The sequence below is a fragment of the Schistocerca cancellata genome, chromosome 5 (assembly GCF_023864275.1).
Source record: "Schistocerca cancellata isolate TAMUIC-IGC-003103 chromosome 5, iqSchCanc2.1, whole genome shotgun sequence".
Taxonomy (NCBI): Eukaryota; Metazoa; Arthropoda; class Insecta; order Orthoptera; family Acrididae; genus Schistocerca; species Schistocerca cancellata.
Genome location: NC_064630.1, coordinates 575,200,741 through 575,223,140, shown reverse-complemented (window position 1 = coordinate 575,223,140; position 22,400 = coordinate 575,200,741). Strand labels below are relative to the sequence as shown.

General features: G+C 40.5%; 1 protein-coding gene across 1 annotated transcript in view; it reads left to right on the top strand.

The window, feature by feature from the left end:
* Positions 1 to 10,292: 10,292 nt before the first annotated feature.
* Positions 10,293 to 22,400, top strand: part of LOC126188688 (facilitated trehalose transporter Tret1-like) — a 33,854-nt gene continuing 21,746 nt past the window's right edge. The window contains exons 1-2 of the mRNA XM_049930294.1: positions 10,293 to 10,505; positions 15,176 to 15,584. Coding sequence (XP_049786251.1) covers positions 10,293 to 10,505; positions 15,176 to 15,584 — 622 coding nt within the window. The remainder of the gene's footprint in view (positions 10,506 to 15,175; positions 15,585 to 22,400) is intronic.

Here is a 22,400-nt window from a genome sequence, read left to right as displayed (position 1 = left end):
TCTCCCATAGACAAATACAGAACATATTTCACCATTATTTGCTGACGGCCTCTGACAGAAGCTGGCTTTCAAGTCCATGTTTATTGACATCTTGAAGCCATTGTACATTGATGTGGGGCCTTCTAGTACTTAACTCCTATCCATTTTTGGTAGAATGAATTTTTCACCAGCAAACCTTTTGTCCATAAATATCTCACCTTTCGCTGTTTTTTTGTGATGCAGGACCAGTCTTGATTCAAGAATGCTTTAACAAATTCTTTATATGTTTTACATGTATTTCTGATCCTTTTTCCCAATGATTTTGCTTCTCCTTCTAACCTACTTACCACGAATTCAGTTTTCTGTTGTTCAGTCTTGTTTTCAGGAGTGACGCTCTCAAACTGTTCAGTGAAGGCTACTGGGTGCATGGTTTCGTTACTAGAGATATGATCAAATTTATGATAATTACCGTCATTTCCTACGTTACTTACGTGAACAACACCTTTCTTTCTTCCTCATTCATACCAAATTTCTACTTTTTGTTTAACTTAATTGACTGTTTTGTTTAGCATCTCAGGAAGCACTTTTTACTCTGTTTATCATTGTTTACCCTTAATCGCAATTGTGTTGCCTTTACAAGATGATTCTACATGTGAAATATTAAGATTAAGTATTTCATAGCCGTTTTTGATACTTTGTAAATTATTCCACTGAATTCTTCGATAGCCTTGCTTTGCTCTTGCCTTATACCCTATATTACTAATTTTATTAATTATTGTTTGATCCTGCAAATTCTTTTTTAACGTTTTGATTTCATGGTTAACCTTTTGATTTCTATCTGACTTACAAACTTTTAGTCTTTTACTCCATTTAGTTGTTTCATAATTTATTTCCTTACTACATCCCTCATTTATAACTTCAAGATTTGTAGCCTTTTCTTCCAAAGCATCGAATTTACCGTTAATTTGAGCTATTCTTAGAGTAATTTCTTTTAAGCCCTCATCTACTTTATTACTTAATTCCTTATCTATTTTCTTGATTCCTCTTTATGCTCTGTTTGTGCTACTTTTTGTGCTCGCAAAATTAATTTTAGTATAGACTTCAGATCCTGATCATCATCTTGAGTTGGTAAAGTGTCAGCTGATACTGTACCATGACTTAATGTACGTAACTCATCTATTGGCTCATTAGCAATCTCGACATCGGAGTCATTTTCTCCGGCGTTGTCATTCCAATCAGTCATTTCATATTGACTGGGCATTAACTATCATTGGTTTACATGATAAGTGTTTGCCACTAAATCTACATTTTCACTGTCTTCATCATTAACTCTACATTTCTTGTGAAGCCATTAATGGCTACTTCAGAATTCTCAATGAGATTCTTGGTTAATGAATTTAGTATTCCTGATTCATCACCGAAGTTTGAATTTACATTTTCATTTGGGTTATTTGTTAGTACATGTGACGTATCAGTAAACCCATACCTGACTTCACTACCATTTATTTTGTACCTGGTCGTCAGTAATACGGTGAGACTGAACTCCTCTACTTCTGAGAGAGTATCTTACTTCCTACATTTTACTAATGCTGGTGTTGTTGTTGTTGTTGTGGTCTTCAGTCCTGAGACTGGTTTGATGCAGCTTTCCATGCTACTCTATCCTGTGCAAGCTTCTTCATCTCCCAGTACCTACTGCAACCTACATCCTTCAGAATCTGCTTAGTGTATTCATCTCTTGGTCTCCCCCTACGATTTTTACCCTCCACGCTGCCCTCCAATACTAAATTGGTGATCCCTTGATGCCTCAGAACATGTCTTACCAACCGATCTCTTCTTCTGGTCAAGTTGTGCCACAAACTTCTCTTCTCCCCAATCCTATTCAATACTTCCTCATTAGTTATGTGATCTACCCATCTAATCTTCAGCATTCTTCTGTAGCACCACATTTCGAAAGCTTCTATTCTCTTCTTGTCCAAACTATTTACCGTCCATGTTTCACTTCCATACATGGCTACACTCCATACAAATACTTTCAGAAATGACTTCCTGGTACTTAAATCCATACTCGATGATAACAAATTTTTCTTCTTGAGAAACGCTTTCCTTGCCATTGCCAGTCTACATTTTATATCCTCTCTACTTCGACCATCATCAGTTATTTTGCTCCCCAAATAGCAAAACTCCTTTACTACTTTAAGTGTCTCATTTCCTAATCTAATTCCCTCAGCATCACCCGACTTAATTCGACTACATTCCATTATCCTCGTTTTGCTTTTGTTGATGTTCATCTTATATCCTCCCTTCAAGATACCATCCATTCCGTTCAACTGCTCTTCTAAGTCCTTTGCTGTCTCTGACAGAATTACAATGTCATCGGCGAACCTCAAAGTTTTTATTTCTTCTCCATGGATTTTAATACCTACTCCGAATTTTTCTTTTGTTTCCTTTACTGCTTGCTCAATATACAGATTGAATAACATCGGGGAGAGGCTACAACCCTGTCTTACTCCCTTCCCCACCGCTGCTTCCCTTTCATGTCCCTCGACTCTTATAACTGCCATCTGGTTTCTGTACAAATTGTATATAGCCTTTCGCTCCCTGTATTTTACCCCTGCCACCTTTAGAATTTGAAATAGAGTATTCCAGTCAACATTGTCAAAAGCTTTCTCTAAGTCTACAAATGCTAGAAACGTAGGTTTGCCTTTCCTTAATCTTTCTTCTAAGATAAGTCGTAAGGTCAGTATTGCCTCACGTGTTCCAGTATTTCTACGGAATCCAAACTGATCTTCCCCGAGGTCGGCTTCTACTAGTTTTTCCATTCGTCTGTAAAGAATTCGTGTTAGTACTTTGCAGCTGTGGCTTATTAAGCTGATTGTTCGGTAATTTTCACATCTGTCAACACCTGCTTTCTTTGGGATTGGAATTATTATATTCTTCTTGAAGTCTGAGGGTATTTCACCTGTCTCATACATCTTGCTCACCAGATGGTAGAGTTTTGTCAGGACTGGCTCTCCCAAGGCCATCAGTAGTTCTAATGGAATGTTGTCTACTCCGGGGGCCTTGTTTCGACTCAGGTGTTTCAGTGCTCTGTCAAACTCTTCATGCAGTATCGTATCTCCCATTTCATCTTCATCTACATCCTCATCCATTTCCATAATATTGTCCTTAAGTACATCGCCCTCGTATAGACCCTCTATATACTCCTTCCACCTTTCTGCTTTCCCTTCTTTGCTTAGAACTGGGTTTCCATCTGAGCTCTTGATGTTCATACAAATGGTTCTCTTATCTCCAAAGGTCTCTTTAACTTTCCTGTAGGCAGTATCTATCTTATGGTATGCTGGTGTTATAATTACAAATCTTAGACAGCTATATGAGATCCAACACTTACACTAGGCCTACTTTTCTTCCTCGACGTACTGCCTCTGAGCCTCCGAAGCTGTGGGCTGCACCGCTGGTGGCAGCTCCGCTAATTGTGGGGTGCTGAAGCTGGCACTTCCAGCGCGGCCTGTACCGCTAGCTGCGCCGTCCGCTGCTTGCCGCCGCCGCATCAATTGTCTGTGGCTGCCTCACGCTGCTCCATACGCTGCGCCGTCTCGTAACATTAAGAATCTAGAAGTGATGACTAATAGCGTAATGCCATGGACCGCTCACTTCTATTCTCATAGCAATTCGGCATTTCCTATTTCTCAGTTACCGATACTACGAGGGTGAGTCAAATGAAAACTTTAAATTTGTAATAACAAATCGAAATTTCGCGCCGTTATCCTGTAAGTTGGTAAGCGTGCTACAAACAGCGTGCGGAATGGCCTGTAGGTGGTAGCATAGTGCAAATGTACACATACCGTCGCAGTATCAGTATAAAGATGGTCGTCCCACTTGCGACTTGCACCAGGGAAAAACAGCGTTCTCTTATTCGGTTTTTGGGTAGTGAAATTCATCGACGAGTATAGGTTCAGTACGGTGATGCATGTTTGTCACAGCAGCAAGTCTACGAATGGAGTAGCAAGTTCGCAAATGGTGTGACTTCAGTGGAAGATGCTCCTCGTCCAGGTCAGGCACAGCGAGTTGTGACTCTACAGAACACTGCAGCAGTTGAAGCGATAGTGAAGGTGAAAGCTTCCTTGCAAGAATCATTACTGGGGGCAAAACATGGGTTCACTTCCACCAACCGGAAACAAAGAGCGCGAACAAGGAATGGCGCCATTCCTCATCACCAAAACCAAAGAAGTTTCGCATAGAACCAGGGAAGGTTATGCTGACTCTCTTTTGGGACGAAAATGGCGTTATTTTGGAACATTACATGCCTAGAGGGGCACTGTTACCAGTGCATCTTACACAGATCTCCTAAAAATCATCTGCGGCCTGCAATCAAATCAAAGCGACGTAGATTGCTGTCAGCAGTTGTCCTTTTGCAACATGACAATGCAAAGCCCCACACTGCCCGTACAACAGTTGCAACAATAACAGGCCATGCTTTTTGAGTGTCTTCCTCATCCAGCATACTCACCAGACCTTGCCCCAAGTGATTTCCATATGTTTGGACCACTCAAAGACACAATGGGAGGAAAGAAGTTCCGTTCTGATGAAGAGGTACGCCACGCGGTGCATGAGTGGTTGCGCGGACTACCAAAAGAATTTTTTTCTAAAGGAATTTATGCACTTTGTAAGCGCTGGAGAATTTGCATTTAGCGTGGGGGAGATTGTGTTGAAATATGATACAGCTTTGTACCACTTTTGAACAATAAATAATATTCTAAAAAATATTTAAGGTTTTCATTTGACTCACCCCCGAACTTTCATTGTAACCGAAAATTTGATTTTTCAGCATCAGATAGTATAGTTCAACTAAAGTTCAAAAACAGTTGAAAGACACTTCAAAGCTACTTATCACAGTTCTCATGCAGTTCTCTGGTCATTCACATTTCACATGTATCACAATCCTTACACAGTTTCCTGATCGGTTACAGTTCACAGTTCTCGCCAATAAAATCTAACCTCATAATTCCAAAGCATATGGACTTCAACGATCATCCCTGCAAGGGATGCTATGTATGGCAAGATGAAAAAGAGTGAGAGAGAGACAAAGAGACAAAGAGAGAGAGACAAAGAGAGAGAAAGAGAGAGAGAGAGAGAGAGAGGGTGATATATACGAGCGTATGATAAACCTCTTCCCTCGAAAATTTCTCTCCTTCATACTGCCTCTGTGTTATCACAGATGACGTGTCACTGATGTCATTTGTACTAAGATTGCAGAACACGTGAGGTGCCTCTCTGCTTCCAACGCCATGAGTGGAATGAATAAGTTCTAATAAATGTTCACCAACCTGCAGTCTTCTATAGTTGCCCCCCACATAGAAAACAGCGCGTAGGTCGTGAATCCGTTAGCTTGAGGCTGTATTAAACTCTTACTACGAACGAATATTTTAAAAATAATTTAATTTGCAATTAGTTTGTTTATACTAGATGCCACCTTCTTTCAAATTCTGAAGGTGACAGGGGTAAAATACATGAAGAGAAACCTGGCCGGTGTGGCCAAGTGGTTGTAGGCGCTTCGGTCTGGAGCTCCGCTGCTGCTAAGGTCGCAGGTTCGAATCCTGTCTCAGGCATGAATGTGTGTGATGTCCATAGGTTAGTTAGGTTAAACTAGTTCTAAGTTCTAGGGGACTAATGACCTGAGATGTTAAGTCCCATAGTGCTCAGAGCCATTTGAGCCAGGGAGAGAAAGGCTATTTACAATTTGTAAAGAAGATGGCAGTTATAAGGAGGGAGTGAGATAGGGTTGTAGCCTATCCCAGATGTTATTCAGTCTGTATACTGAGAAGCAGTAAAGGAAACTAAAGAAAAATTTGGAGTAGGAATTAAAATCTATGGAGAAGAAACAAAAACTTTGAGGTTTGCCAATGACATTGTAAATCTGTTGGAGACAGCAAAGGATCTGGAAGAACAGTTGAACGGAATGGACAACGTCTTGAAAGGAGGATATAAGATGAACATCAACGAAAGCAAAACGAAGGTAATGGAATGTAGTCAAATTAAGTCAGGTGGTGCTGAGGGAATTAGATTAGGAAATGAGACACTTAAAGGAGTAAATGAGTTTTGCTATTTGGGAAGCAAAAAGACTGATGATGGTCGAAGTAGAGAGGATATAAAATGTAGACTGGCAATGGCAAGGAAAGCGTTTCTGAAGAAGAGAAGTTTGTTAACATCGAGTATAGATTTAAGTGTCAGGAAGTCTTTTCTAAAAGTATTTGTATGGAGTGTAGCCATGTATGGAAGTGGAAGATAGCCGATAAATAGCTTAGATAAGAAGAGAATAGAAGGTTTAGATATGTGGTGCTACAGAAGAATGCTGAAGATTAGATGGGTAGATCACGTAACTAATGAGGAGTACAGAACAGAATTAGCGAGAAGAGGAATTTGTAGCACAACTTGACTAGAAGAAGGGATCGGTTGTTAGGGCATGTTCTGAGCATCAAGGAATCACCAATTTAGTATTGGAGGGCAGCGTAGAGGGTAAAAATCGTAGAGGGAGACCAAGAAATGAATACACTAAGCAGATTCAGAAGGCTGTAGGTTGCAGTAGGTACTGGGAGATGAAGAAGCTTGCACAGGATAGAGTAGCATGGAGAGCTGCATCAACCAGTGTCTGGACTGAAGACCACAACAACAACAACATACTGGATGCCACTCGCTTTTTATTAGCAGTACGGGAAAAACGGCACAATTTCATTCCACTTTAGAGTCACAAAAAAATTTCCTGTCTTCAACAAAATAATGAACTGCCTTCTTCGGTAATTAGTATCACAGTGTTCTCAATTACATGTCCAAATAACCAGAAAATGCTAATAATGGCTTAACTGACAGCAACCGCGGCAGACAACATGTCTGTTCTTCGAGGCTGCCAAAACAGCTATAATCTGAATGCCGAACCATTTCACTCCTCATCCAAGTTAGCCCCAATTCGAAGATCACCGAAGTGCTTCGTCTGCCTTTTTGTTTAGCAGTTGTTTGTTATTCTGCTGGTGAATAATACTTGTGGAATAATGGAGTGATAGCACGCTGCTGAGTGATGCTTTCATTTGAAATGCAAGTAAATGCGCTGTAAATATTAATAACAGAAGATTATCACTTTGGCGCGCAGCTTCCGAACGCAGCAGCCAATCACGGAGAAGGACGACAGTTTAAGCGGTCTTTCTCACAACACCCATACCGAACATACCATCTCTCATTGGTATCTCATATCGTATTAATGTCTTTTTCCAAAGTTGTTTCACAGAGGAAGATTGCACTGTAGTTCCTTCTCTAGATTCTCGCACAGATGACAAAATGGTAGATATCGAAATAGACGACAGAGGGATAGAGAAACAATTAAAATCGCTCAAAAGAGGAAAGGCCTCTGGACCTGATGGGATACCAGTTCAATTTTACACAGAGTACGCGAAGGAACTTGCCCCTCTTCTTGCAGCGGTGTACCGTAGGTCTCTAGAAGAGCGTAGCGTTCCAAAGGATTGGAAAAGGGCACAGGTCATCCCCGTTTTCAAGAAGGGACGTAGAACAGATGTGCAGAACTATAGACCTATATCTCTAACGTCGATCAGTTGTAGAATTTTGGAACACGTATTGTGTTCGAGTATAATGACTTTTCTGGAGACTAGAAATCTACTCTGTAGGAATCAGCATGGGTTTCGAAAAAGACGGTCATGTGAAACCCAGCTCGCGCTATTCGTCCATGAGACTCAGAGGGCCATAGACACGGGTTCACAGGTAGATGCCGTGTTTCTTGACTTCCGCAAGGCGTTCGATACAGTTCCCCACAGTCGTTTATTGAACAAAGTAAGAGCATATGGACTATCAGACCAATTGTGTGATTGGATTGAGGAGTTCCTAGATAACAGGACGCAGCATGTTATTCTCAATGGAGAGAAGTCTTCCGAAGTAGGAGTAATTTCAGGTGTGCCGCAGGGGAGTGTCATAGGACCGTTGCTATTCACAATATACATAAATGACCTGGTGGATGACATCGGAAGTTCACTGAGGCTTTTTGCAGATGATGCTGTGGTGTATCGAGAGGTTGTAACAATGGAAAATTGTACTGAAATGCAGGAGGATCTGCAGCGAATTGACGCATGGTGCAGGGAATGGCAACTGAATCTCAATGTAGACAAGTGTAATGTGCTGCGAATACACAGAAAGATAGATCCTTTATCATTTAGCTACAAAATAGCGGGTCAGCAACTGGAAGCAGTTAGTACCGTAAATTATCTGGGAGTACGCATTAGGAGTGATTTAAAATGGAATGATCATATAATGTTGATTGTCGGTAAAGCAGATGCCAGACTGAGGTTCATTGGAAGAATCCTAAGGAAATGCAATCCGAAAACAACGGAAGTAGATTACAGTACGCTTGTTCGCCCACTGCTTGAATACTGCTCAGCAGTGTGGGATCCGTACCAGATAGGGTTGATATAAAACATAGAGAAGATCCAACGGAGAGCAGCGCGCTTCGTTACAGGATCATTTAGTAATCGCGAAAGCGTTACGGAGATGATAGATAAACTCCAGTGGAAGACTCTGCAGGAGAGACGCTCAGTAGCTCGGTACGGGCTTTTGTCAAAGTTTCGAGAACATACCTTCACCGAAGAGTCAAGCAGTATATTGCTCCCTCCTACGTATATCTCGCGAAGAGACCATGAGGATAAAATCAGAGAGATTAGAGCCCACACAGAGGCATACCGACAATCCTTCTTTCCACGAACAATACGAGACTGGAATAGAAGGGAGAACCGATAGAGGTGCTGAAGGTACCCTCCGCCACACACCGTCAGGTGGCTTGCGGAGTATGGATGTAGATGTAGATGTAGATCTTCCTACTGCTGCCTTCTCCACTGCTCTAAAGAGAGCTTCTTGTAACCGAATATGATGGCTGTAAAGCCAGAAATATTATAAGAGCATCTTGAGACAGCCTTCAGCTGAGCAGCATCTTATCGCAGCAGACATCTGCAAGCTCTGACGAGTGTTGTGAGATGCACCCAGATTATTATGCATGATTTAAAAAACGAAAATAATTTTTATTGCTGAATTGTTGCTCAGATACACAGTCCCTTGAGTGCGCTAATCTGTTCGCTATTAGAGAGGTTGAGTTTCCTTGATTATGTGGGTATTAGGGAGCTTGTATTTCTTAAAGATCATGTTATTTGTGAATGTGGAAAACCCGAAATACGATGGTTACGTCAACAAGAAAGAACTTGCCGATTAATGCTTAGCAATCACATTTTTGCCTACTGGCTCAGTATTGTGGCGTGTTATAAAAGCAAGAAGAATAACTACAAAAGCTTTGTCGTTGCTGCTGCACCATCGAAGACGTCATCATTATCAACATCGTCATAGTCGCTATAAGCACTTTTTCAGAACACGGAAGTACAACATGCACTACATACTACTACTACTACTACTACTACTAATAGATTCTACATATTTTGTGCATCAATTACTCGTTTTGATACAAGAATACAGGAATACAGAATTTGGAACATGTAGGAAGCGCAAACAGGTTAGTTTCACCACTCTGAATTTTTAAATTTCTTATCATTTTACTTTTTTTTTAAATTTCCCACCCCCACCATATTGCATTTCCAATTTTCTCACCACCTGTATCTTGCATTTTTTTTAAATTTCCAGTCACTGTCATGCTGCATTTTTTAATTTACCACCAACACATCTTGAATTGTCTGTCAACTGCAGTGTCAACATGTGTGGATACTGGAAAAATGCACCAATGGCCCCTCGATCTGCGGTGTATTTCGTTAATTAAAAAATTTTATTACGGTTTGAACCTTGGAGTCAGCAGTAGAAAGAATGAGAGGTACCATTTTGTACCACTGCTGCAGCAGTACTGACAATGACTAATACTGGTCTGGCCATCACAGCTCTGTTGCACATGCACCATATTTCTGGTTAAATTTTTCTGATGGTGAAATACTGTTAATGAAGATTGATTTCATACTAATTTAATTTAGTTAATGTGACTGATATTGCCTCTGAGGTGTTTACAAATCACCTGTAACTTCATTAATATATTAGAATTGTTTAATATTTAAGAAAATAGGGAAACTATGTTGGCATGCTGAAAATTAATGCCTTCGAATGGCTCCCTGAAAGGGTGTGCCTGTTTTCCATCCCCACCTTTCCCCTAATCGAGCTTGTGCTCCATCTCTAATAATACCATTTTGAATGGGACATTGAACTCCTAATCTTCCTTAGAGGTGTGAAAGTGTGGTGTTTCAACAGCGTCATTGACATGTGTGATGAGCGGCATGGTCTCCGGCTGGTTGTCACCCATCCTGCCACGCCTCCAGGAGCCGGGTTCATGGCTGCCACTGACAGCAGACGAGGCCTCCTGGATCGTCTTCTGCACGACTATCTCGTCCGTGATACCCATCATAGGTGTGCCAATAATCGTTGACATCGTCGGTCGCAAGATGCTGCTGATCACATCTGGGCTTCCGGTGTTTGCTTCCTGGCTTATGGTCTGTACTTAATTTAATGCCTTTCTTCGCCTGATGTGCACAATGGCAGGAGTACATGTTTTAACAAGAATATTCTTTGTGGAGTTTAACTGCACATAAAATTGTGTTGTAGAGGGATCTACTTAATAACAATTAATTACTGTTCAGTTAATTCTGAATCATTCTTTTTTCAGTTCATTTTGCATCATTCCATGTTATGAAGCGAAGAAACTTCTGCCGATATTTTTTTGGAAGTTAAATTTTGAGTAATATATGTAGCAGTACTGTAAGCTAAAGACTTTCAAATGTAATAATGCATGTATAATTCGTTTTCCGTAGATCGAAGAAAGCCTCATATGTATTTTGTTGCCTGATCAATATTGTTGATGTGCTAGAACTCAGAACGAGATATCTTCCTTTTATCTCTGACGCTCCATCTGATGCTTTTTGAAAACTGACTCAGATTTTAAAGTCGTATCACATGAAAATTTCATGAGGGAAGTCATCTGCATCGAAATATTAAAATAGCAAGAAGAGTACGTACACTTTAATTTGACAAAGAAAATTAGCACCTGAGGTAGTGTAACCTGGAGTCCACAATACGTACAATCAAACAGAAGCATTTAAGTGCCAACAATAAGAAAAAATATGTATAAGCTGTACTGAAATGGCGTGACGGTCCTGTGTTGCTTTGATATTAATTTTATGGTTTAATAACTGAATGTTTAAATCCTGAAAGTATTATTGACATTAATATTTTTCTCCCTTTCATAATGTTGCTCTGATCATTCCACTGTAATGCCAAGGTTTTCGATTTATAATTTTCATGAAAACTGGCAATATGAATGATTGGAAGGAACGAAAGGAACATAGTGAATCAGACTTCTGCGCGACATTTGCCAGTCTATAGCACTCAACGGCTGTGCATAGTGGGCGAAGCTAGTTCCTGTTAGAGTTTACAGCTGAAGCGAACACAGAGGTAACCTCATCACCCTGTAACACTATTGCAGCAAAGAATTTGGTGCACCAATTACCTATTTGCCACAAGTTCAGAAGAGCGAATTTATCAAGTGGCAATTTGCACAAGATGGAAAAACTTGAGAGGTGATGGAAAGAGAAGAGTTAAGTAGACTCCCTTCAATATCAAACTGCACACTGAAGATATAAGTCAGTTCATGAGATGTGGTCGATGAGTCATTTTAAAGTACAAAGATTACCAGAGACAGCACTTTTGCCCAGAGACCTGTCCTCATATTGCAGTGTCAATGTGCCACAAGAATTCACATAGTAATTCTATAAAAGTGCACAGTGATACCACGCAAGACCACCTGACTTTCATTTAGCCCTAGCTCATACAATTAAATTGCTGCCTGATTTTCGGTGCCTGCTTCATGAACTCCATTCAGAAGGCAGTTTAGTATGCTAAGCCTATATGGTGCGTCATTCAATGCTGCGTAACGTTTACCTCAGTTCCTTTATTCTGAGACCCAAAAATCATTTGCCATTAATTTGATGGGCTTGTGTGAAAAACGAAATGCTGTTAAAGAAACATGCACTTTCAAAAGCTGTCTCACATAGCAGAACAATGGACAACTTGTTTTAAAAAGGAATCCAATTAGTGTGGCAAGATGACAAAGATCTGTCTTTTCCAATACCGTAAAAATAAACGGTACTAACATAAATCCAATATTGAAGTACAACATAATTCTTTATTTCCTTGCAGGTTGTGAATGGGAAAATAAATTATTGAATTCAATCCTCTATATTTATCTTCCTGTTCAAGTAAGTCAAGCTATCAAATACTTCTTTAACCCAAACAATTTGAAAATTTCGTTTGTTTCATGGTTTAAAATCTTTATTGTGGCACAGAAGAAAGGTCGTAAAAAATATCGAATTTCTTTCGAAATGGTCACTGAGAGAGGGAAGAAGGTCTTTTACACAGTTGAAATAAAATGACGACGTTCTCCGAGTATTACTACAGCCTTTTTGTATCTCTACTATTATAACCCGAATTCAGTGTGGAATATGCGATCTGAACTGTTGAACAATATACGAAGTTCCAGGTGGAAGAAAAATGGCAAGAGAAATCCACAGCACAATATTAGGGATCATCAAGGACGGGGGTGCCAACAAGTGAGTAGCACTAAGGTCAATATGTTGCAGGAAGAGACAAGTGTGGTATCTGTTGTAGTTTCATTAGTTAGATTACGGTCTAGTCTCCGTTACCTGAAACTTTGGCGACTGTTACGGAGGCACTGAATAACCATTAAATTCAGCTACTAATCCAAAGAATAGAAAAAAATGCACCTGAAAACTATATTCATTTATGAAATAGAAAGCATGTGGGACACAAGTTGCTGAACAGACGGTGGTCCATATTCAGAGATATGACAGGAACGATCATTTGGGGCAAAAAAAATTCATATGGACAGCTGCCCAATTCCGAATGGCTTCTGAGACAGAACACACCTACTAAACACTGTTATTTATTTTCTGTACTATTCAGTATGTTGTCAGGTTTACTCATGCACACATGTACAGCAATTAGTAAACACCACAACATGCATTACACAAAGTACAAATTGTAAAATGAGATTTTAACACATTCACCTGTAAGAATTATTTATCATGCTTGTCAGTACGCTGCACCATTTCAACAACATGTTGCAGTTCCTGTGCAGGTTGTTCAACAAAACGTTCAGAAGGATAATAGAAACGTGGCAGAATACCTGTTTCACGCAATGTGCTGAAAACACTCTATGAGGGGCGTATGAAAAGTCCGTGCAAAGTCCGAGAGATGGCACCACCGGTGCGTATCGAGGTCATGTTTAGTTAGTAACATCTTTGGAAAGAATGCACACCACGTTTCAACCATATTGGTCTATTTCTTTGTGTTTGGCCCTCGTGTGAATCAAGGAAGTCGAGTCATTGTCAAAAATGGACGAAAAAGTATTTCGTGTGGTGATTAAACATTACTTTATGGAAGGCAAAACGCCTCAGGAGACTAAAGAGAAGCTTGATAAACATTACGGTGACTCTGCACCTTCGATTAGAACAGTTTATAAGTGGTTTCATAATTTTCGGAGTGGCCATATGGGCACAAGTAATGCTGAACGGTCTGGAAGCCCTGTGGAGGTTACGACTCCAGAAATCATTGATAAAATCCATGATATGGTGATCGATGACAGAAGAGGTAAGGTGCGTGAGATTGCTAGTGCTGTGGACATCTCAAATGAACGGGTACATAATATTTTGCATAAACATTTGGACATGAGAAAGCTATCCGCTAGATGGGTTCCGGATTGCTCAAGCTTGACGAAAAACAGAATCGTGTGAAGTGTTACAAGGATGGTTTGCAACTGTTCAGGAAGAAGCCGCAGGACTTTAAGCGTCGTTTCGTCACTGTGGATGAAACATGGATACATTACTCTAGTCCTGAGACCAAAGATTAATGTAAACAATGGCTTAGCAAGGGAGAATCTGCACCAAAAAAGGCTAAGACCCTTCCTTCGGCTGAAATGTTTATGGCGATTGTTTTTTCGGATTCGCAAGGGATAACCTTCATCGACTATCCGGAAAAGGATAAAACAGTTACAAGTGAATATTATTCATCGTTATTGGGCCGTTTGATTGAAAACCGACTGCAAGAAAAATGCCGGCGATTGGAATGCAAAAAAGTCCTTTTCCATCACGACTCTGCACCAGTACACACCTCAGCAGTTGTGGTCGCAAAATTAATGGAAGTAGGATTCCAACTCGTTTCACATCCACCCTATTCTCCAGACTTGGCTCTCTCAGACTGCTATTTGTTCCTCAATTTGAAGAAATGGCTGGTGGGAGAAAGATTTTATTCAAACGAGGAAGTGATTGCAGCAACTAATAGCTATTTTGCAGACTTGGACAATTCCTATTATTCGGAAGGTATCAACAAATTAGAACAGCGTTGGACGAAGTGTATAAGTCTAGAAGGAGACTATATCGAAAAAAAAAGCACGTAAGTAGTTTTATATTTTTGCACAGACTTTTCAAACGCCCCTCGTACAACCAGAACTTTGATGTATCGGAAAGCACCAATGATGTTTTCCTAAAGTAGTAGGAGCAGTGCCATAACTGAACCCATAAATATACATCAAATCTACATATTCTTCTTTGGATTAGATGTGGGTCTTTTTAGCCAGCGCGTGTACCAATACAGTTAACTGATGCTTTTATTCGATACTCTCTCAGTCCCTCACACTACATCATTCCCAACACTTCATGGACAACTGCTTGTTGAATGGGCTAGTTTACTGGCAGAAAGACATCCTGAGCAAAGAGTTTGAAGGCGATAAGGTAGGTTTGGCTAGAATAAAACGTAAAAGAGGTTTGGTGCGTAAAATACATACGTGCACGCTGCTAGCCCAAAAGCAAATGTACACTACGTGTCATCTATCTCAGAAACCATTCGGATTAGGGCATATGTCCATGCACAGTGTTTTGTTTCAAGAGATCTTTCCTGTCGTACCCCTGAATACTGCCAAGTCCTCCTGGGACATCTTGTATAAAAAGTTCTGGAAATGAAATTGTAAATTTTTAACAGAAAGACATCACCAGACAGCTGTCACTTGGCCCACATGCAGCCTGGCAGCAATCGTTTTTCCAATTTGGCTAAAGGTAGCCAGAAGTGACAGAAATGTGCTGTTGGCCGACAGGTGCTGTTTGCCGACTCAGCAGGCGTGCTGATAGCATCGCGCCTGGTGGCTGGTCTGGGTACAGGTTCCTGTTTGTCCCTGGTAGCGATGTACGTAGCGGAGATTGCCGAAACCAAGATACGAGGTATGCTGGGCACCGTCTTCCAGTTCGCATTGAGCGCGGGTGGGCTCGCCTCCTACTGCATGGGCCCCTACATGTCCTACTCGGCCGTGGCCATCGTGTCGGCTGCAGTACCTGTCATCTTCATGCTGGGCTTTCTCTGGATGCCCGAGTCACCATACTTCCTGGCGCTGCGTTCCAGGAACGAGGAAGCTGAGAGTGTGTTGAGGCGGTTACGAGGTGCCGTGTCTGAGGAAGCCATCCAGGAGGAGCTCGACATTGTGCAGAAGTACGTCAAGGAGCAGCGAGGTGAGTGGCTGCAGATTACTTCACATCTTGCGTCAGACAGCTGTACTTATAACGGATATCTCGCTTCTTAGTACATAATTATGTGATGCCATTGCCTGAATATACGATGGGGATTATTCATAAAGTTAAGTTTTATACCCCATCAAACTGTGTTGTTTTTGAGTCTCTGATTCAAAGACTGGTTTGTAACAGTTCTTCAGGCTGGCCCATCCTGTGCAAGCCTACTTTTCCCTGCTTAATTATTGCAACAGTCACAGTCACTTAAACATATTTATTGTAATCCATACTTGATCTCCCTATACAAATTTTACTCTCCGCGCCCTCCTCCCCGCCCCCAAACACATACACTTATCTCGAATCAAGATCTGAGGATTGCTTGATGTCCCTGGATGTGTTCCATCAACTGATCCGTACTTTTATTCAAGATGAGAGATACATTTCTTTTCTCCCGTATTCGATTCACTACCACGTCATTAGCTATCTGATCTATTCATATAACTGCAGACTACCTTTTAGGTGGTGCAATCACAGCTATGAGTATTCATCTCGGGTATTAACAACAGCTTCAGCTGTATTTGGTCCTTTATTACTGTACCACTACAGGTTTCGTGGCGCTAAAGTCACATCTTCAGGTGACATATGATTAAAACATTAGAGCGGAGAAGCTCAGAATCTTTTTTCCCAACAATCATTGTCCGTCAAAACAAAACATTGGTAAAAGACGGTATGTCATGGATTAAAAACTGCCAGATTCCATATAGTGGGTGGGTCCAAACCAAATAGTACCATAGTGCTCACTTCTCCAATCTATATGGAACCGCATACAGGGGACGCGTCCGCGTGCTCTGTCATACTGACGACAAGAAAATAAAAAGCTTGCCTGCAGGCGCCTCGCGCATGGCCTGATGATGCGCGGGCTTGATCGAATTCGGAGAAGCGATCACTATGGTACGATTTTTTTTGGACCCGTCCACTATATTGGGATCTGGCAGTTTTTAATCCATGACATACCGTCTTTTATGGTGTCTTGTTTTGACAGACAACGAACGTTGGGAAAAAATATTCCGAGCTTTTCCGCTCTAATGTTTTAATTATACGTTACCTGAAGATGTGACTTTAGCGCCACGAAACCGGTACTGGTACAATAATATAGAACCAAATACAGCTGAAGCGGTTATTAATACCCAAGATATTCATCTAACCTTCAGCAGTTTTCTGGAACATCACATTTCAAAACCTTCGTTCGCATTCTACTTCCATACAAAGCTACTCACCAGACATATATTTTCAGAAAACACTTTCTAACATGCACATTTGTATTAGATATTAACAAATGTCTCTTTTTCAGGAACGCTTTTGTTGCTGTCGCAAGTCTGTATTTTACATCCTCTTTACTTTTTCAATTATTAGTTATTTTGCTTCTAAAATAGCATAACTCGTCCATTACTTTCCGTGCCTCTGTTCCTAGCGCAGTTCCTTCAATAGCGCATGATTTAATTCGATTACACTCCATCATCCTCGTCTCAGTTTTGTTGATGTCTATCTCTTAACCTATGTTCAAGGCACTTTCTATTCAATTCAAGGGATAATCAAATTATTTGCCATCTTTTGCACAATTATAATGTCATTGGCAAAGTCTAATCTTGTTTTACTTCCTCTTCCTCCCGAATATCACCTTAGTATTCTTTACGGCTTGCTCAATATAGGAACTGAATAACATGGTTGATAAACTGAAATATGTCCCATTCCTTGCATGATTTATTTCGATTACACTCCATCATCCTCGTTTCAGTTTTGTTAATGTCTACCTCTTAATCTATGTTCAAGGCATTTTCCATTCAATTCAAGGGATAATAAAATTATTAGCCATCTCTTGCACAATTATAATGTCAATGGCAAAGTCTAATCTTGTTTTACTTCTTCTTCCGCCCAAATATCACATTAGTATTCTTTACAGCTTGCTCAATATAGGAACTGAATAACATGGTTGATAAACTGAAAATATGTCTCATTCCTTAATGTCATTGGCAAAGTCTAATCTTGTTTTACTTCTTCTCCCCCCCCCCCCCCCCACATAAATTTCACCTGGTATTCTTTACGGCTTGCTCAATATAGAAACTGAATAACATGGTTGATAAACTGAAAACCTGTCCCATTTCTTTGCCACTAATGTCTCTCTTTCACGCTCATCATGTCCTAACCGCAGTCTGATTTCTGTATTTTATACTTCATATCTTCAGAATTGGAAAGACTGTATTCCAGTCAACACCGTCAACAGAAGTTTTGCTACTTTACTCTGTTAACCTATACTTTGCCATCTCTTGCAGAATTATTATGCCTTCGAGAAACTGAATTCTTCTTACTCAAATTTAATTCCTAAATTAATGAATAACATGGAGGATTAGCTTCAAACGTGTCTCATTCTCATCATGTCCTAACTGCAGTCTGGTTTCTTTATTTTATACTGTATGGAGGATTAGCTTCAAACGTGTCTCATTCTCATCATGTCCTAACTGCAGTCTGGTTTCTTTATTTTATACTGTATAACTTAAGAATTTGCAAGACTGCATTACCAACACTGTCAAAAGGAATTTTTGCTCTTATACAAACACTGTAAATATGAGTTAGCCCCTCTTGAATCTATCTTCTCAGATAAGTCATATAGGAAATATTGCTTTACATGTTCCTACATTTCTCTCAAATCCAAATGGATTTTCCCCTGTATCAGCCTCTATCACTTGTTACATTCTTTTGTAGATAACTATTCGTATTGGTATTTAGGAACCATGACTATTAAGAACACCCCTTTCAGCACCTGTGTTTAGTATTGACATTATTACAATCTTCTTGAAGTCCAAGGGTGTTTCGCGCGTCGTACGTTTCCTACATACCGTGTGGAACAGTTTTGTCATATCTGCTTACCCTGAGGATCTTAATAATTATGAAGGACTATTGTCTTTGTATCCAGCTGCGGTAAACTTATTTATGTTAACTGTGTTTGCTAATTGTAAGTAATAAATTTTAGTTGGAATTTTTAATCAATAATCAATAAAGGGATTTAGTATTCCAGCTGTGTGAATTTCATTGAAATTTATTGTAACTGCTTTTATTTCCATAAAATTGATGTATTTTGTATCAGGGGTGAATTGATGATTGTTATCCATTAAAAAATTAATTACTTTGCTAAAGAGACTGCCCACAATACACTTGTCTATTCTGTTCTGGAGTGTTGATTTAAGGTTGCGATATCCTTACGTTATAGTACTGACGGAGGATATCGAAAGAGTTCAAAGAAGGGTAACTTCTTTTCTACTAGCGCAAAATAGGGGAGAGACTGTTACGTGTATGACACGTGAGTTTGGGTGTCAATTATTGAAACAAAGGCGTTTTCTGTAGCAGTGATATCTTTTCACGAAATTTCAATCACCAACTTTCTTCTCCAAACGTGCAAATATTTTGTCCATTCCCACCTACATGTGTAGAAATCAACATCGCAATAAGAGAAATCAGGGATAAGATCATATAAGATTCATTCTGCGACAGAAAAGGTGGATGAGGAATACTCGGGAGTTTCTCGATGTAACTAATGGAATCAGACAAGGTTGTATAATGTCACCTCATCTATATAACATGTATGTGGAGTATGTCACCGGGAGTGCATTGGATAACTGTGATGGTGGAATTTCTGTTTGCGTCAGGAAAATCAACAGTCTTTGCTTTCCAAGTAGTGAGGAAGTAATTAATGATCTGTTATCCAGAGTGAAGAGTATCAATTTAAATTTCGGTGTTTATAGTAAACTATTTCGATTCGCTGCTTTCGAATTATTTGCAACCAAAAAATGTTTATACATGAACAAAAAAATACGTTTCATAGCTATAAACCAAACTGACAACAGTTAGATGATAGATTCGAGGCTTTGTAAATGTGTCCTATGATCCTTTTTAAAGAGATAGAATAATCCATTCCTTTTTCCAGTCACAAGAGATGGTCAGTTGTTACATCTCTCGAAAGCTTTAACTGTAGAGTTTTTTTTAGTCTTGTCACTTTCATAAATACGATCCCATTGAAATTATAAAGCAATGACAATTCGTTTTGCAGCTCAGGTAGGTCGTTTCCACTGCTCATGTGACATATAACACGAACTTCCTTGTAGATAGATATCTTTATTTTTGACTATCCCCCTTATCTACATAGGTGGGATGATGGGCTGTCAGTGGTACAAGGATCATGATCTTCATCTAAATTGGTATTATAATACACACAGTTGGTGCAACGTACACTGCCTGAGAATAAAGTTAAATATCCAGATGACATGTTCTGATGTCAATGTAACTTTGTACACAAGTGGACCATCAGTAGGAATGTAAATGATCAGAGTGCAGTTCTCTGTTACAGGTAGAATGGTACCGAGACTGGATTACAGTCGTTCGTGTTTAGTATTGTTACCAGGTCCAGTAGGGCATGAACAGCGGCATGTGTTGAGTTATCACCGTGAAGATCATGGAGGTGCCACGTCCTCGTGAGGGACAGAATTATCATCACCTGATAGCGTTTGAAAGGGACCTCGTTGTGGCTCTCCATTTCACAGGCTGTTCGAATCGTACACTACCCGGGTTTATGGAGAATTCGGATGTGACAGTGGCCTGAAATTGGACTGCATGAGAATGTGAGGGCAGCCATACTCCACGTCAAGGCTCTGGTCGCCCATGTCTGACCACCACAAGGTAGGATGGCTGTGCTGTGCACCAAGCACATGTAACCCTTTCACATCTGCACCTGTCATCTGAGAACAAGTAACAGACTGCCTACAACATCGGGTATGACTTCAGGACACGGGTGCTAGCGATTGAGGGAACTCTGAAGGCACAAAGGCAACAGTTACATCTACGTGGCAGTATCGTGGTTCCATTTTTCAAAATGACAATACTTGTATATATGAACTGTCTGCGTGATGTTGAGGCACTCCCATGGTCAGCGAGATCACCAAACGAGTTCCTGATAGGTAGGTGTATGACCAGATGGAGCACCAACTCTGTGCCAGTGCCAATTTCCAGGATCTCAAGCGCTTGTTATATCAGTTGCGGGCATGCATCCAGGCCAAAGGGGATGAAATGTCATACTGAAAAGCTGAATCATTCTGCCAAGTTTTTTTGTATATCTGACTCGGTTTTATAATCACTGAAATAATTTCATATAGACTTTGAACCTATGAAGTTTTATATCATTTTCTCTTCCCCTTCTGAGTGCAACTCTACTTTTGGCAGGCAGTGTAACTAAAACAAGTAAGGCATTTACATAGGATTTTAACACTAATGAGATATATTGTTCTAGATGGTATTAAGACATATAGTGGCCATGGTGCAGAAAGGTAAAGATCTTAAAAAGGAACTCCACATACTCAATTGAAATTGATAGACTTCCTGTGGGTAGAGATAGGAGAGGAAACATTAGACATTTTGTAGTGCTTAGTGTATCAGTATAAAGCCAAGTGGACCAGTGGATTACAACTCTTGACATAAGGATAGAGGGAGGTTGACGGCAGGAGACAGAAATGGTTCAAATGGCTCTGAGCACTATGGGACTTAACATCTGAGGTCATTAGTCCCCTAGAACTTAGAACTACTTAAACCTAACTAACCTAAGGACATCACACACATCCATGCCCGAGGCAGGATTCGAACCTGCGACCGTAGCAGTTGCGCGGTTCCGGACTGAAGCGCCTAGAACCGCTCGGCCACCGTGGCCGGCGACAGAAATGGAACAGGGGACTAAGGTGTTTGATCGGCTATGATCGAAGAAGAAAGTAGAAGGGAAGGATGGAGAGAGAAGTGTGTACCCTGAGCCTCGTAGGGTGTGGAGGGAAGAGAGGTGTTACCATGAAGAAGTATTGGTATGGTTTCCATTGTCTAAGAGAGGGAGGCAGTTGAATTTTGAAAGACGATATACAAAGTGTGTGTAGATGTAGGACTGGTAATATGTGCCAGAACAGGAGCGAAAAGAAACCAGGATTGGAAGTTAGAGGGGAAACAATGCACTTGTTGGAGTCGAGATCGTAGGTAGTACACAGAGCTATTCGATGTGAGTGAGGTGATAGGAATTTGATGAGATGCTAAGGGATTCATGAGGGGGAAGATAAATAGATGCTATCTGCAACACAGGATAATTTTGGTTCAAGGATTTGGAAGGAGTGATGAAACTTTGGCGGAGCAGATATCCAGACAATTTTGGGAAGGAGTAAGATTGGTGATACAAAGGGCATTCAAAAAGTTTTGCACAGTCGTCTCTAATTTTTTTATTTTTTGTAGGAGAAGAGTGAATTTTTTTGTGAACATACTTGGAACATTTAGCTATACATTGAGCCTACTCAATGTAGCCTCCATCAGCTGTGACGCATCTGGCCCAACGTTCTTTCCATGACGTAAATGCACTTTGGTAAAATTCTGGGGACTGACTTTTACACCATCGTTTGACACAGGAAATAATGTCTTTCTCACTAACAAATGTTTCACCGCACAGGTGGGCCTTCAGATGACCAAAGAGGCAAAAACGAGATGGAGCCAAGTCCGGACTGTAGGGAGGATAAGGAACAATTTTCCAATCCACTTTCCTGATTTTCTTCTGCGTCATAAGGGCTGTATGGAGTTTGGCACTGTCATGGTGTAGTCTGATGAGCTGACCCTGATGTTGTGGTCTGTTGGTCTTGGTGGCACGTCGCAGCTTGTCTAATGAGAAACAGTAACGGTTATGGTTAACTGTGGAGCCAGGTTCCAAAAAGTCAGTGAAAATGACACCACACTGCCATCACCTTTCGGCCT